General features: G+C 31.9%; 1 protein-coding gene across 2 annotated transcripts in view; it reads left to right on the forward strand.

Moving 5' to 3' along the window:
* Positions 1-15,560, forward strand: part of AP3B1 (adaptor related protein complex 3 subunit beta 1) — a 254,893-nt gene that overhangs the window by 136,138 nt on the left and 103,195 nt on the right. For both annotated transcript variants that reach the window (XM_079143559.1, XM_079143558.1), the window contains exons 15-16: positions 291-467; positions 14,541-14,727. In XM_079143559.1, coding sequence (XP_078999685.1) covers positions 291-467; positions 14,541-14,727 — 364 coding nt within the window. The remainder of the gene's footprint in view (positions 1-290; positions 468-14,540; positions 14,728-15,560) is intronic.

Genomic DNA, 15,560 nt, shown 5'->3' on the forward strand with positions numbered 1-15,560 from the left:
TGCATGGTCAGTCAGATTTGGTCCAAGCATTTTCCATCCTCTGGTAGAATTCCAGACCAGTGGTTTTTACTGTGTGAATCTTTTCTGACGCCTTCTCTTCGAAATCTATTTTAATTAGATTACCTGTGTGCTTATTTTTGATAACTAAGGAAAATTTATAAATGTAAGAGCATTTCCTGGATATGCATTTAATGATGAATAGATGTAAGTCCTTTATAATATTTAAAATCTTTCCTTCACTAGTATTAAGGAGACTAATTTTCTTATTTCTTATAATCTGTTTCTATTAGGTTCCTGTGGCTAGAGCAAGTATTCTTTGGCTAATTGGAGAAAACTGTGAGCGAGTTCCTAAAATTGCCCCTGATGTTTTGAGAAAGATGGCTAAAAGCTTTACGAGTGAAGACGATCTCGTAAAACTGCAGATTGTAAATCTGGGAGCAAAACTGTATTTAACCAACTCCAAACAGGTAAGTCAGTCTATATGAGAAGTACTTTTCTCTTTCCTCTTTACTCTGATCAAGTAGTTAAGTTCTATTCATGCCTTAACCTATACATTCAACAATTACTACTCCCTGTTTGTTTGAGGTTCAGTGTTAGATGGTAATAATGCAAAGACATAGTATTCTAGTCTAGTAGGGGAGAAAAACATTGAAAAATGAAAGAGTATGTAGTGTATGTTCTATAGAAGTATTGAGATCCAATAAAACTTCAGGGGAGTTATTGAAGATCCCAAGTAGGAGGAAGGAGGTTAGACAAACTTTCATGAAGGATAAGATACTTGACTAAGAGCTTGTAAGGAATGCTTTATTGTATAGATTAAGGAAAGAGGACTACAAAAGATCAGAGCCATAAGACAGGTTGAGTTTTTTAGGAAACTCTAAAGCGAGTCTGGGAAAGTAAGTGCAATGATCTGAATGTTTTTGCACCCAACCACCATTGCCCCCTAATTAATATGTTGATACTTCACCAGCGTAATGGTATTAGGGCCTTAGTGGGTAATTAGGTCAGGAAAGTGGAGCTGTTATGAATGAACATAGGACCCTTATGAATTAGAACCCTAAGAGCTCTCTTACCCCTTCTACCCTGTGAGAACACAGTGAGAAGGCACCATCTGTAATGCAGGCCCTTACTAAGCACCAGATCTGTAGATGCCTTGATCTTGGACTTCTAGCCTCCAGAACTGAGAGAAATGAATTTCTGTTGGTTATAGTCTTCCTGGTTTATGGTGTTTTGTTATGGGAAAAAAGGCTAAGACATTGGGCAGTTTGAAGACTTGAAGTGGCTCATATGCTCTGCCAAGTTCAGGGACCTTATTCTATAGATGAAAGGGAAGACACATAACACTTGTCAGTGAAGGGATAATTTGCCAGGTTTGCATTTTAGAATATTTAAGTCTATTGAGCAGTCATTGGTTAGAGGAGTCATTTTTTCTCTCTACATACGAAATGAAAGCCTTTCTATCTTTTATCCTGTATCTGAATTGCTATTTTTCATGAATAGAGAACTTTCCTATTTAATAAGATTGAAAAAGGATACTTGCACACTCACAGCTAGGTTTTTTAGTAGGCCTTATGCTCCTGTTTCAGTGTATCTTGCTTTTGCCTTTGTGATTTTTTTTTCTATTTCCTTCTATTTGACCCCCCTCCCTAAAACTCTCTGCCCGTATCTCATTCTGACACCCTTCAGTCCTTTATCTCTCTGCCTCTTTATTGCAGTCCAATGTCTCTTTCATCTGTTTTATCTCTTTGTATTTACTGTGTGTGTCTATCTCCTGCTGTGTGCCTTCTTTGCTTGCCCATAGGTCATTATTCATTCTCTAGAAAGCTAGTGTTTGCCTTTTAGAATCCTCAGATCATTTCCCAAGATTCATTTCTGTAGACTTTGATATTTTTTTTATCCCCAATTTGATTTGAGTTTTATTATTACAGCTTTGGTTGATTGGTGTACAAGGTTTGTAACCAGAAAATTACAATTATTGGAATATATTTCCATGATTTAAATTTAATCATTCCATTTTCATTTTTCAAAGAAACTAGGTAATCATTTCCAAGTGTCTTATAGATTTCTTCAGGCATTGAGATACTTTAAAAAGAAACGGAGTGATAGAAAGTAGATCTTTGTTTGCTGTTGAGTTTTGTGTTTATTGATAAAACAGTGAGTTTCACTAGATCCATGTGGTATGGTATAAGTCATATTTACCATATGGCACCTAGAATATTGTGACTTTCTCTCTAGTTTGGTTAAAGTGTGTGTGTGTGAGTGAGAGAGAGAGAGAGACAGAGGGAGGGAGAGATCATAGTTTATGGATTATTATACAATAGTATGTTAATCTACACTGAAAAAAAAATATGTTCTGTTGTTGACCCTTTTCTTTGTAGCTGCAAATAACCAATAATGTAGTACTCCTTGTTTAGAAATTATAGAGATTGCATTCAGTGTCTTTTTATTTTTTCAGTGAATTGGAAGACAATTTAGCTGGCACCCAAATTATTTTTCTTTTTTTTTAGGATTTATGTATTTATTATATGTAAACAATCTCAAAAGAAATATAAATACATATTAAACTGTAGCTAATAAGCATATTGAAATGTTTAGGATTAAAGAGTACTAAAGGGCATCTTTGAAATTCATTAAAAATAAGATGGATTAATGATGGATAGAAGGATGGAGAGATGGAAAAATGTGATAGAGCAGGTTACATAGTAATCATTGACTTTTGGTGGTGGCTCTTTGGATGGACACTTCACATTTGTTTTCAACTTTTCTGTATATTTGGAATTTTTTGTAATGTTGGAAAAATTCTCATCTTTTTTTTCTAAGTCTGTAATTAGATTGGTTGACTTTAGAGGCATGTAATGGATTCCTAAAGGTCACAGTAATAGTCCACAATTTTTTCTTTCTTTCTTTCTTTGTTTTTTGGGGGCGGGTACTAGGGATTGAACTCAGGGGCACTCAACCACTGAGCCACATCCCCAGCCCTATTTTGTATTTTATTTAGAGACAGGGTCTCACTGAGTTGCTTAGCACCTCACTTTTGCTGAGGCTGGCTTTGAACTCTTAATCCTCCTGTCTCAGCTTCCCAAGCCATTGGGATTACAGGTGTGTGCCATTGTGCCTGACCCTGAATATTTTTTAACATTTTATCTAAAGTGTCTCCAGAAATTATAATTCTGATCAATCATAAGTCACTGAATTTGTTCAAAGTCTAAAATACATGAAAAATTCTAATAATTCTAATGATAAGAAATTTAACAGAATTGTGGATGAGGTCTTCTTTTTTTTCCTTCACACTGTATTGCATATCTATACATGTCATTCAAATGACATTGGGCTTATTAATTTCATTTTGATGCATTGAATTTGCAAGGCACCAAAATAGGCAGACCAATGGTATAGAATAGAAGACACAGAGACAAAACCACATAAATATAGTCATCTCATACTAGACAAAGGAGCCAAAAACATAAAATGGAGAAAAGATAGCCTCTTCAACAAATGGTGCTGGCAAAACTGGAAATCCATATGCAGTAAAATGGAATTAAACCTCTATCTCTCACCCTGCACAAAACTCAACTCAAAATGGATCAAGGACTTAGGAATTAGACCAGAGACCCTGCACCTAATAGAAGACAAAGTAGGCCCAAATCTTTATTATGTTGACTTAGGATCAGACTTCCTCAACAAGCCTCCCAAAGCACAAAAATCAAAGCAAGAATCAATAAATGGGATGGACTCAAACTAAAAAGCTTTTTCTCAGCAAAGGATACAATCAAGAACGTGAAGAGAGAGCCTACAGAGTGGGAGAAAATCTTTTCCACACATACTTTAGATGGAGCACTTATCTCCAAAATTTATAAAAAACTTATAAAACTTTACACCAAAAATACAAAGAACCCAATCAATAAATGGGCCAGGGAACTGGACAGACACTTTACAGAAGAAGACATATAGGTGATTAATAAATATATGAAAAAGTGTTCAACATCTCTAGTAATTAGAGAAATGCAAATTAAAACAACTCTAAGATTTCATCTTACTCCAGTTAGAATGGCTATTATGAAGAACACAAGCAGTAATAAATGTTGGTGTCGATGTGGGGGAAATGGCACACTTTTACATTGCTGGTGGAGTTGCAAATTGGTGCAGCCATTCTGGAAAGCAGTGTGGAGAATCCTCAGAAAACTTGGAATGAACCTACCTTTTGACCCAGTTATCCCACTCCTTGGTTTATACCTAAAGGACTTAAAATGAGCATACTACAGTAACACAGCCACATCAGTGTTTATAGCAACTCAGTTCACAATAGCTAGATTGTGGAACCAACCTAGATGCCCTTCACCAGATGAATGGATTAAGAACCTATGGTATATATACACAATGGAATATTATTCAGCCATAAAGAAGAATAATAATATGGTTTTTGCAAATAAATGGATGGAATTGGAGAATATCATGCTAAGTGAATTAAGCCAATCCCAAAAAAGCAAAGGCTGAATGTTTTCCCTCATAAGTGGAGAATGATATATAATGGGGGTGGGGCGGTGGGGAGTGAGAGAAGAATGGAGGAACTTTGGATTATGTAAAAGGAAATGAGAGGGAGGGGGATATGAAAAATGGTGGAATGAGACAGACATTACTACCCTATGTACATGTATGACTACACGAATGGTATGAATCTACGTTGTGTACAACCATAGAAATGGATGTACCCCATTTGTGTACAGTGACTCAAAATGCAGTCTGTAAAAAAATTTAAAAATAAATAATTTTTAAAAATTTATACATGTAACATTTTAGTAACTGGAAAATTAATTGTAAGATAAAAGTCTCTTTAAATGAATGATTCCATTAAAACATTTAATAATCTCAAAAAAAAGTAAGAATCATTACTGTTTGCAAATTCAAATTATTTTTCTTGAACTGTATTATTAGTGGGAGTTTTGGAGCTCAGCTTCTGAAGTCTTGTATATTGTAGAATGATACCTCTAGATAACCACAGTAGGCTTTACCACCAGAGGTGAAAATGCAGAGATTTTTAAAGTGTATTAAATTTTCAAATAACTTGTTATTTTTAAATGATTAAATATAAAAGTAGGTGAATGAAGTATCCTGTAGGGTTGTACTCTGTTCTCTAGTATTTCTCATTTCTCAAGAAAACGAGGTTGAGAAAATTAATCAGTGAAAATTACTTTTGAGAATGGTTTAAGCACCATCAACTTGATAGCATTTTTTAGTCATATGTGTCATAACACATTGGATATGAGACAGAAACTAAAATGATAACTTACCAAAATGTAAAAAAAAAAAAAAAAAAAAAAATTGCTTTCTTATTTATGTTAGCCATCTTTAAAACTGAACTAGGGAAACCAGGCCAGTGTGCAGAGGCTGCTTTGTCATGAAACGTTGATACTTATTTGTAGACTTGATTTCTTAGGGTCTAGATATCTCAGTGAACATCCCTAGAATTTTCATTGGATTCTTTAGTTGTAGAGAATGTCTTAGTTGATTTTTATAAAATTAGCACATTATACATATTTGTGTGCTTAAAAAATAATTAAATAATAAACTTCTTTACTACTTTAAAATGTTTTTACCCAATATTAAAATGAATTTAAAATTAAGTCAGCAGTCTGCTTTCAGTATGGCCAAGTAAATTCATATTAGTTTGGTCCTCCCGTAGATAACAACAACAGCAACAACAAACCCTCGGGAAAAATACAAATCAAAATGAATAAACTAACACAACAACCTGAAAATACAGAAGAGTAAAGAAAAGCAAAAGCGATAACATACTGAAGGAAAATTAATTCTTGAAAGAAGTGGGTGGCATAGTATGATTTTTCCTGTTTTTATGGCATTTATCCAGAGGATAGATTGCAGTAGCATTATATACAAAGACTAAAACTTGAAAGGAAACCTGTAGTCCTTGTGCTGTGAAGAAGTAAAAGACAGGATTTCAAGAAAACACACATTGGAAAGTTACGGGGAAAATCTAGAAGGTAGATAATCAGAATGGAGGAGACTTAAGATCTGTGATTAACCCTGGCCAGGATTCTGATTGACTTATGAACCACACTTGGGCGGGGCAGATTCAGAGCAGCACAGTAAAGAACTAAAAGAATGAACCAGAAATTTGAGACAGAGTTTGCATCTTGAACACTGCCAGGCTAATCCATTCGAAAACAAACAAAAACCCAACACTAATCCAAAGAGTATAATAATTTTTAGGGTCTCTACAATATAATGTTATGTCTAAGATACAGTCTAAAATTACTGAACATAGGAACCATCAGAATGGGAAGTTATTATTTAATGGGTAGTGTTTCAGTTTATGATGGTGAAAAAGTTCTAGAGATGGATGTTGGTAATAATGTCACAATACTGTAAATATTCTTAGTGCCACTGAACTGTATACTTAAAAATGATTTAAGTGGTAAATTTTATGCTATTTAGCCACAATAACAAAAGAATATAATGACCAGGAAAGTATGATCAATTTTCAAGGAAAAAAAAAAATTAGAAACCAAATCTGTTGTGACCTAGACATTAGAATGAACCTACTAACATTTTGAAGCAACTATTAAAAAATGTGACCATTGAAATAAAGGACAATGCACTCTGAATGAATGAAATGATAAGAAATCCCATGAGAGCAATAGAAACTGTGAAAGAATCAAATAGAAATTCTATTCTTTGTCTCTTTCGACTAGTATATATTCTCCAACACTTAATATTTTTTTCTTTTGGTATAGGGTTATAAAGCTGCCTCAGTAGGTTTTGTTTTTTGTTTTTTTGTCTTTTTTTAATGTGTTACATAGTGTTTATGCTTTTTTAGGTAAACTTCTGTGTGCTGAATTTTTTTAACTCTGAGCCCTATCAGATGGATATTGCATTTGGAAAGCAGTTTTTAATTAACTGTGTTCGTGATGACTTACTATAGAAGTATTTGGTGTTAATTATGGGAAGCAAGTTGCAATGAAGAATGCAGGCTCTGAAGTAAGATGGTCTAACTTCAAATCCCGTTGTGCCACTTATAAGCCACATACTTAGGACAAATTATACAACCTGTCCATGACTTCGTTTCCTCATCTGTAAAGTGGGAATTTGAACAATATAGTTTTGTCATATTGTAACAAATGCTCCTAAAAATCATCTTGAGGTATAAAATCACACAATAAAAAACGTGGGGATTATTGGAAAAATGTAATTAGAATCACAAAACTCAAAAACTTCATTGGTGAAATTTTCTTAAAAAGTATCTATCTAATTTTATACATATTATTGACTAAGAAATATATAAAATCTATCCATGAATACAGTTCTTTTTCTTGAAAAATATCTGAAGTTGCACATGGAAGTGGGTATTGTTAGGATTGTACTTGGAGGTGGGTGGTAGAAGGAGGTTAATCTGAAATTGGATGGGAAGTGATACCACCAAATGTGTTATGGCCCATAACACATGCACATGTAAACATCTGAATTGCTACATAAGCTGTGTGTTTCATGAATTCCTAGGCAGTCCAGTTCATCTGGGTGCATTTTTCTGCCTTTACCTAGTGTTTCTTGCAGAAGAAATCACACACAAAATTCACGTTATGATCAAATTGCTTTGTAATACATCAACTCAGTTGGAACAAATGCACATTTTCAAAACAAGCATTAGAGCAGAACTGACTGTTATCTACCTCACAAAGTTGTTATGAGGATCAAATGAGACAGCCCATGTAAAATGCTTAGATTTCCTGACACAGAATAATGCTTAGTTCATGTTAGTTACCCTGCTGTTTTTGAACTCTGGTGTATACTGTTAACCAAGTACTAAATTTTTCTTAGGGAAAATCATTATTTACAGTAAAGGAACTAGTCCAGTTACTGAAAAATATGCCCCCCACTTTTTTTTTTTTTTTCAAAGAATTCTTATTTTGGCCTAGCCTGCTGAGAAAAGAATGCTGAAACTCATCTTTTGATAGTTAATGTAGAAAAAAAGTGTTAGAAATAAATATCAAGAATAGAAAACACTGTTAGAATCTGCTTATGATGGAGTAATTTTACTGTTGTATAGGGGAAAAGTTAAAGGACTTTCAAACTAGTTGTAATAACTGAAATCTAGAGCTTTTAAGAAAATGTAGTTTTACTCTGACTTCATTGAAATACTCTATTCAAGTTTGAGGCTGAAAGATAGGATTTGATTAAACTTATTAATAGCAATTAAGTTGATGAATAAAGGATGCCTTTTAAAAACATTAATAGTGTGTTATCTTTTAAATGTAATGATAAGTAACATAAGTTAATGTTTTTCTCAGCTCAGGTTTTTATTTTTTATTACCAAATGTTGCGAACCTATGGTAAAGTACATAAGATGATAAATATGTATATATATTCTCCTCTAAGATTAAATTGATGTCAGCATTTTGCCATATTTGTCAGCCTTTTAAAAGGAATATTAGAACTAAAACTTTAAGCCCTGTTCACATCTTCCTTTCTTCTCTATTGACGACCATTGCTGTATTACTGGTGTGTTTCATTTAATCATGCATGTTTTAAATTTTTATTATGTGTATATGTATTAATAATCAATGGGCATTATTGTTTTCTCATTTTTGAAATCTTGTATAAGTAATCCATATACTTTAGCAAACGTTTTCACTTAATATGTTTTAGAAATAATGTTATAAATCACACTGATGTTGACGCACGCTAGCAATCCCAGAGGCTTGGGAGGCTAAGCCAGCCTCGGCAACTTAGTTAGGCTCTGAGTAACTTAGGCAGACCCTGTCTCAAAATAAAAAATAAAAAGAGCTGTGGATGTGGCTTATTGGTTAAGAATAACAACAAATGGGACCAATTTTAATCTTTACTATGTTGAATGCTTCTTTCTTGTATTCCTTAAGAGTATCACAAAGCTAATTTTAGAACTGTTTTAAGTGACCTTTTTGTTATTTTTGTGCTGACTTATAAACTACAATTATGCATTGCATAATGACATTTTGGTCAGTGACAGAACATATTATATGATAGTGGTCCCATAGATATATCGCCTAGTGACAGTGTAGCTATCTTCATTTGTGTATGAATACTCTCAGAGTGTACAACTATTAAGTCATGTGATGCATTTCTGAGAATGTATCTTCATTATTAAATGATGCATTACTGCTTTAGGAAAAAGTTGTTTGAATAAATATTTACCAGCTTATTACTTAAGAGTGCTTAGGTAAAATATGATGACCCATATCTTGAGAAGTTATCTTAAATAATGAATTTTATTAGTGTCCCACCTGTTTTTGAATTGAGTTTGTAGTGTTATTAAAATACCATGATTATTTATTTCCATCCAGTTTAGGGTGTATCCCAAATTTTTATTTATTTATTTACTTTTACAGGCTGCATTTTGATTCATTGTACACAAATGGGGTACAATTTTTTGTTTCTATGGTTGTGCATGATGTAGATTTATACCATTTGTGTAATTATGCATGTACATAGGGTAATGATCTCTGTCTCATTGCACTTAGATATCAAATTTTTAATGAAGTAGTATTATTAATGGTTACATTAAAATAAGACCAAGTATATTTGTAGACTCTGCATTGAGCTTACTGCTTCTGCCATGGTTTTGTCTAGTGGTATATAAGGCACAACTGCAGTGAATAGATACTTCATTTTAATGTATGAAACATTTAAATCTGAAAGACTCTTGTCTTTGTTCTTCCAAGCCTTTCTGTGTACTTATCATAACTAACTTCTCCCTTTTAGAATAGCATGCAGATAAAATGAAAATCACTCTGACAAGGCAAGTGGGGAAAGCTAAGTCAGTCTTTTACTTTTCTGGTGGTGTTGAGATGACTATTTAACAGTGTTCTGCTAGCAACTTTATGTACCAGCAAGTTGTACCATGACCTTTGAAATTAATGGAACTCCAGGCTACCAGTGGGTAGAGTCTGAGGAAAACATGAGAAGTTGGTTACAGGTGAAATATGTGCAGGAGGTAAAGAGTGATCAAAGCACTCTTGCTATGGTAGTTTCGTCTTTTATCATTATTATTATTATGTATTATAATACATGTTATATATTATTCCTTGTTATTGTACATAGTATAAATCTAAAACCTATCGTATTATTTGTCAGTTCTTTTTGTTTTGTTATAAACTTTTTGAAGATTGAAGTGTTTAACGAAGAATGAAGTGCTGAATTTCCATTTCAGTACTTAACATGTACAAAATGTTTATCGATATTTACTATCTACCCAAACAGTTGTAGTGCTACTGACCACACAGCAGATTTATTAAGAAGGGATTGATGTCCATTTAAGAAGTTTGGAGTTATTTTAAGAAAATTATGCCTCAAGATGACAATTTAATGTGTACAGAAACAGACAATGTATACATAACTTTCCATGAAACATGATCTCATTTAAACAAACAACTTTTTAAAAATCAATTTTTACTTCAAGTTTTAATTTGTGTGTGTGAAAACGGAAGGAATAATTGTGTGTGGAAGTAGAAAAAAGGCTCAAGCCACTGGTTTTGAAATAGAGAATCAATTAATTGTAATAAAATGCAACTCTTTTGGCTCAAAGCATTTGTATGTTTTTTCTGTTAGAGTTATAAATGGAATCAGAGTAAAGCTTTCATAAGTTTATCCTGTCAAAATGCTGTAAATTCTATTATAAATTTAAAAAACCAATACTGAAGATAAGTCATTTGCTTTTGCTGAAAAGATGTTGTCATGGTGAAATCAGTGTTCTTATTACATTAAAAAACACTGGAACAGACTTGTTTTGAGAATTTATGGTGCAGGCGAACTTACACTGCTTGTGCAACCAATTGAAATAAAACAGTAGTGGTCAAATTGACTGATGCTATTATATAGAGGTTAACTGAACTACAAAATTCTTATAATGAAGTTGATGTTACATATTCTTTGCTTGTTATCAATAAGATTTTAGAAATATGAAATATTCTGAAGTGAAATATTTTATGAAGGACTGCTCTGTAAAGCAGTTTATTGGTTTTTAATTTAATTGAGAAATGAATCTTCTGTACATTGGTTAGGGTTTAGTTCAAAAATTATTTGGAAATCCTGAAAGTGTCACAAAATAAAATATAAAAACCTTCAGCTTTTGAAAATTGTAGCACACAGCAGTTGTTGTCAACATAACTTGCATACAGGAAGACTGAAGTTTATCTAAAGAGATAAATGCAGGGGAAGAACTGAACAAATTAAACCATGGGAGCACAAGATTTAATTGAAACATTTTGCCATTTGCACTTTATCAACTATTGTGAAAATTTTTTTGTAGAGCTTTTTTTTTTTATGCAGGAAGTTTAATAGGGAGTGTTCTCAGGAGGGGGAGTAGAGGGAGAAAGGATTGAACCAGAAGATAAGGGAGGCTATGAGGCAAATATTTAGTAATAGATTAATATCTTTACTATTAAGTGAAGTATTGGAAGAAACATTAGTGTCTATAATAGATTCTTAAATAATGTATGGTATATCCTACAGTTAATAGGGATCTTTGAACACAATTTCATGTTCAAAGACTTCTTAAAGGAAAAGGAAAATATTCATGATACAATAGATAATTGAGGTATAAATCTCTGTTAAAATGATGCCAAAATCATTAAAATAATGTATATATAGGTAACAATACAAAACACTAGAAGAACATGTAATAACATTGACAGTGTATTGCTGGTAATAAGCAGATGATGACTATTTTCATTTTCAAACATTTCTGATCTCTTCTGATCTCTTTCAAACTTTCTATAATTATAACTTGAAAAACAGACATTTTTACATTACTTCTTTGCCACCCTAAAAGCTTAAACTATAGAAAAATGCTCTCCAGGCTTGTCTTTCTTTGACCTGATATAATTTATATTTTTTAATTGGTTCTGCAATAACAAGAATAAATGAGTTTTCACAACAATTAAGTTTTCTCCTCTTTCTAATACATGGTTTTCAGTTATTTCTTCATCTAAAATGTATGAATGCCTACTAAATTCTAACACCATTCTAGGCACTGAGATTCCCAGAGTGCTTAATTTAAATCTGATTTGTATGACTAACAGATGTGTGGTGACCATTCAAATAGCATATGAAACTAAGTTTCCCTTTACTAAGTTTTGTTATTTGTAAAATTTTTAATCCAAAAACAATGACCTTAAAGTAGTTGAATATTGTCTTTTTCTTAATGTCCCAACAAAATGTTTACCTTTATGTATCTTGATAGAGCTATTTTTAATTAAAGTTTATATTTTATATTACAATGAAATGGAGATGGATTTTACAGTATCTGAATTTGGTGAAATATTTTTAAAGGAAAAATTACTATTTGAAATAGTTTCATCTCATAAAAATTATTGAAAAAACTATTATAAAGGGGGAAAAATAAAATATTTGAGTTTGAAATACAGATTTCAACACCAGAATTGAGAATGTCTTTCATTCAACAGACCTTTCTCTACCAGGTTATTCAAAAATATTTGTAAAGAAGATATTTTCCTCATTAAAAATATTGTGTACAAAGAAGAGAACATTGAAAATAGCAAGTTTCATAATTACTAATAACAAAATTCAATTTTGAAAAGATTTTTGGTAAATTTTATTTTTTTAAAGATATAACAACAGTAGACTATATGAAAATACATTCTTCAGAGAAATGTCAATGTCTTGATACTAGAAATAGATTCAATGATGAAACTATTGTATATCAATATGTGGTAAAAATTATTTTCCTTGTATTTTTTTGATGGACCTTTATTTTATTCATTTATTTAAATTTTACCAATATAATAAGTTCATAAATTTTACTATATATCTATGTAATGTAAAATTATATAATCTTAATTACTTTAATTGCCCTGTCTCACTCCCAGTAGTGTCGTTAATATATTGAAAAGGTTTAATTTTCTTCAGATTTTGAGGATAGGAAATATAAGAGAAACTTATCAGTCTACACATAGTTCATCACAGTAACAGACTTAATTTCTTCCTCTGATTTATTTTACTGACAGATTCTAAATCTCAGTGCTCAAATGAACTTTAGAGTTAACTAGCTATAAATTCTCCACATTTGAGAAAACTAACGCTTACCTGAGTTTGCCAGGTTTTACCACCAAGGTACTTGTACACGTCAGTGTAGCACACTTTTTTCTAAGCTAGTGTTGAACTATATTCTTCATTTGGTGAATATTTTGTTAATTGCCTTTTAAAAATGGATCCTAGGTTTTTTCTTATTTGTAGTTGAACCAACATGGTATAGTAATTTGTAATTGGTATACCAATTGTTGGTAACCAAATTCAGAAAATCTCTATTAACGTTTTCACTTGTATTTTTAAGTAATTCTACTTTAATAAAACTAGGTTAATGCTTTTTGAATACCCTGCTTCTGAAAGACAGTTGCTTTCTATCCAAATCAATTATCTTAACCAATTATTATTGTAAGGAGTTTACCACACTACTGTACTTTGACTTATTATTCTAGAATTGTCTTTAGTTCTTCCTACCTTGATTGATTTTATTTTTATCTCTTTCTAATGTGTACAAAATGCCCTAATATAAGTGATTTACTGTTTTTCAGTTTATTTTTCTCATGTTTTATGAATCCTATTTATCTTATAGTTACAATTGTACATTGGTAGCCTTCTAATTTAAAACTTTGCTTTATGAATTAGAAAAAAAACTATAGTTTAAAATGCAAACCTATTTTGTTAACATTTCAATTTTGGTTTAATTATTATTAAAATTATCTCAATATATGTTAATGTAGTACATTCAAAAATTGACTTAGGAAGTCTTATTATGGTGTAAAAGCTACTATAATAAGTTGTTCCCTTACATAAATAAATAAATGACCAATATTACTAGAGGCTATAAGCAGCATGGGGGAAAAATGGAAGAAGTCTTTTATCCTAGTTTTTAGAGGGCATCAGCAGCTTGCTTTTATGAAAAAGTAACAGCTAAATGCACTGCAAATAATTTGCAGTAATCCAGTTCAGTGATTCATGTGTCTGCTTTAATGGGTCATAATTCAGGGTAAAGTAACTGAGTGCAGTCAGAGTGCAGACACTGCTTATGCCAGGGACAGTATCTCTTCATAAAACACACCTCAGGAGAAGCAGTTTGCCAGCCCCCTAATACTCTCTGATGTTTTGATGTCCTGCATATTTTTCCGATTAAGTTTTGAGTGCCATGTTTTTAGTTGTATTTCCACATTCATTATTCTCACGTAGACCCTTCAGCGGGTTTGCCATATATGATTATTTTTTTAATGATGCCTTTCTTTCCACTTCAGCAGTTTAATAATCTAGCACATGGCTGCTTCTCGGTACTCAGCATTCACCTCCCCAACACAGAAGAGGACATGTGCTTTGGCTTCAAAATTCCATTTGCTGTGTTAGAAATGCATATTCCCTATGGAACAACATTTGTTTGACATAACCATTCATTTTTATTACGTCTTTAAATATGTTTATCCAGAGTTATCAATAATCATAAATAACTGCATTTTCATCTTGTTCTGTTTTTTTTCCAACAGACAAAATTGCTTACCCAGTACATATTAAATCTCGGCAAGTATGATCAAAACTACGACATCAGAGACCGTACAAGATTTATTAGGCAGCTTATTGTTCCGAATGAGAAGAGTGGAGCTTTAAGTAAATATGCCAAAAAAATATTCCTAGCTCAAAAACCTGCACCACTGCTTGAGTCTCCTTTTAAAGGTATTATTATCAGACTATATAACTGCAAAATATACATTCTAAAAAAATATGGCATCATGTCCCATTTCTAATGTGCTTAAAATTAATCTCTTAGAAAATTTACATGATTGATATATATAAATATATAAGAACAATGGTCTGTCTATTCATTCCAGAGCAAGTTTTGTATTAAAGTTTATATTTTATAAACCTCATTTACTTAATAATCTCAGATCTTCTGATTTTTATTCTTAATACATGGTTTAACTGAACAATAGAAAAAGCTGTATTCTTACAGATGTTTTCTCCATTGTTATTTTAAATTCACAGCTTTATTTTATAAGGACTACAAGTCATCTTAATAGTGAGTTGTTATTAATTGAATATTCTCTTTATACTGATATCAGTGTTTCTAGGAGAAGTTATATCATGCAAATATTCCTTTATATTTAAAATCGTTTTCCAAGAAGGGAACTTGACTTATTTTTCCCAGCTTTTTAAAAAAGTAATTAAATTTTTATCGCTTTAACAAGTAGCCATTCCAGCTGGTATCAAGTGATTGTATTCCTTGGTTTTCATATTGTTTATTTAATTGTCTTAAGGCTATAAAGAGCAATTCAGTTTCATAGAAAAACTATTAAAATTCTGGATGTGTTTGTGCCAAGACATGTATATGGATTGTTTAACTGTGCTGTCATTCTTAATATTCACAGTAAAGTAATTTTTAGAGAAGCTACATTTCAGAGCAACACCTCTAAACACACTGACTGATTAGCTTTTTTATTGACCATTATGGGGGAGATTATTGTAATCTATGGACTAAAATCAGTTTTTTGACCTATGAAGAGCTTCCT

The sequence above is a fragment of the Sciurus vulgaris genome, assembly GCF_902686455.1.
Source record: "Sciurus vulgaris genome assembly, chromosome: 6".
In the NCBI taxonomy this organism is placed as follows: Eukaryota; Metazoa; Chordata; class Mammalia; order Rodentia; family Sciuridae; genus Sciurus; species Sciurus vulgaris.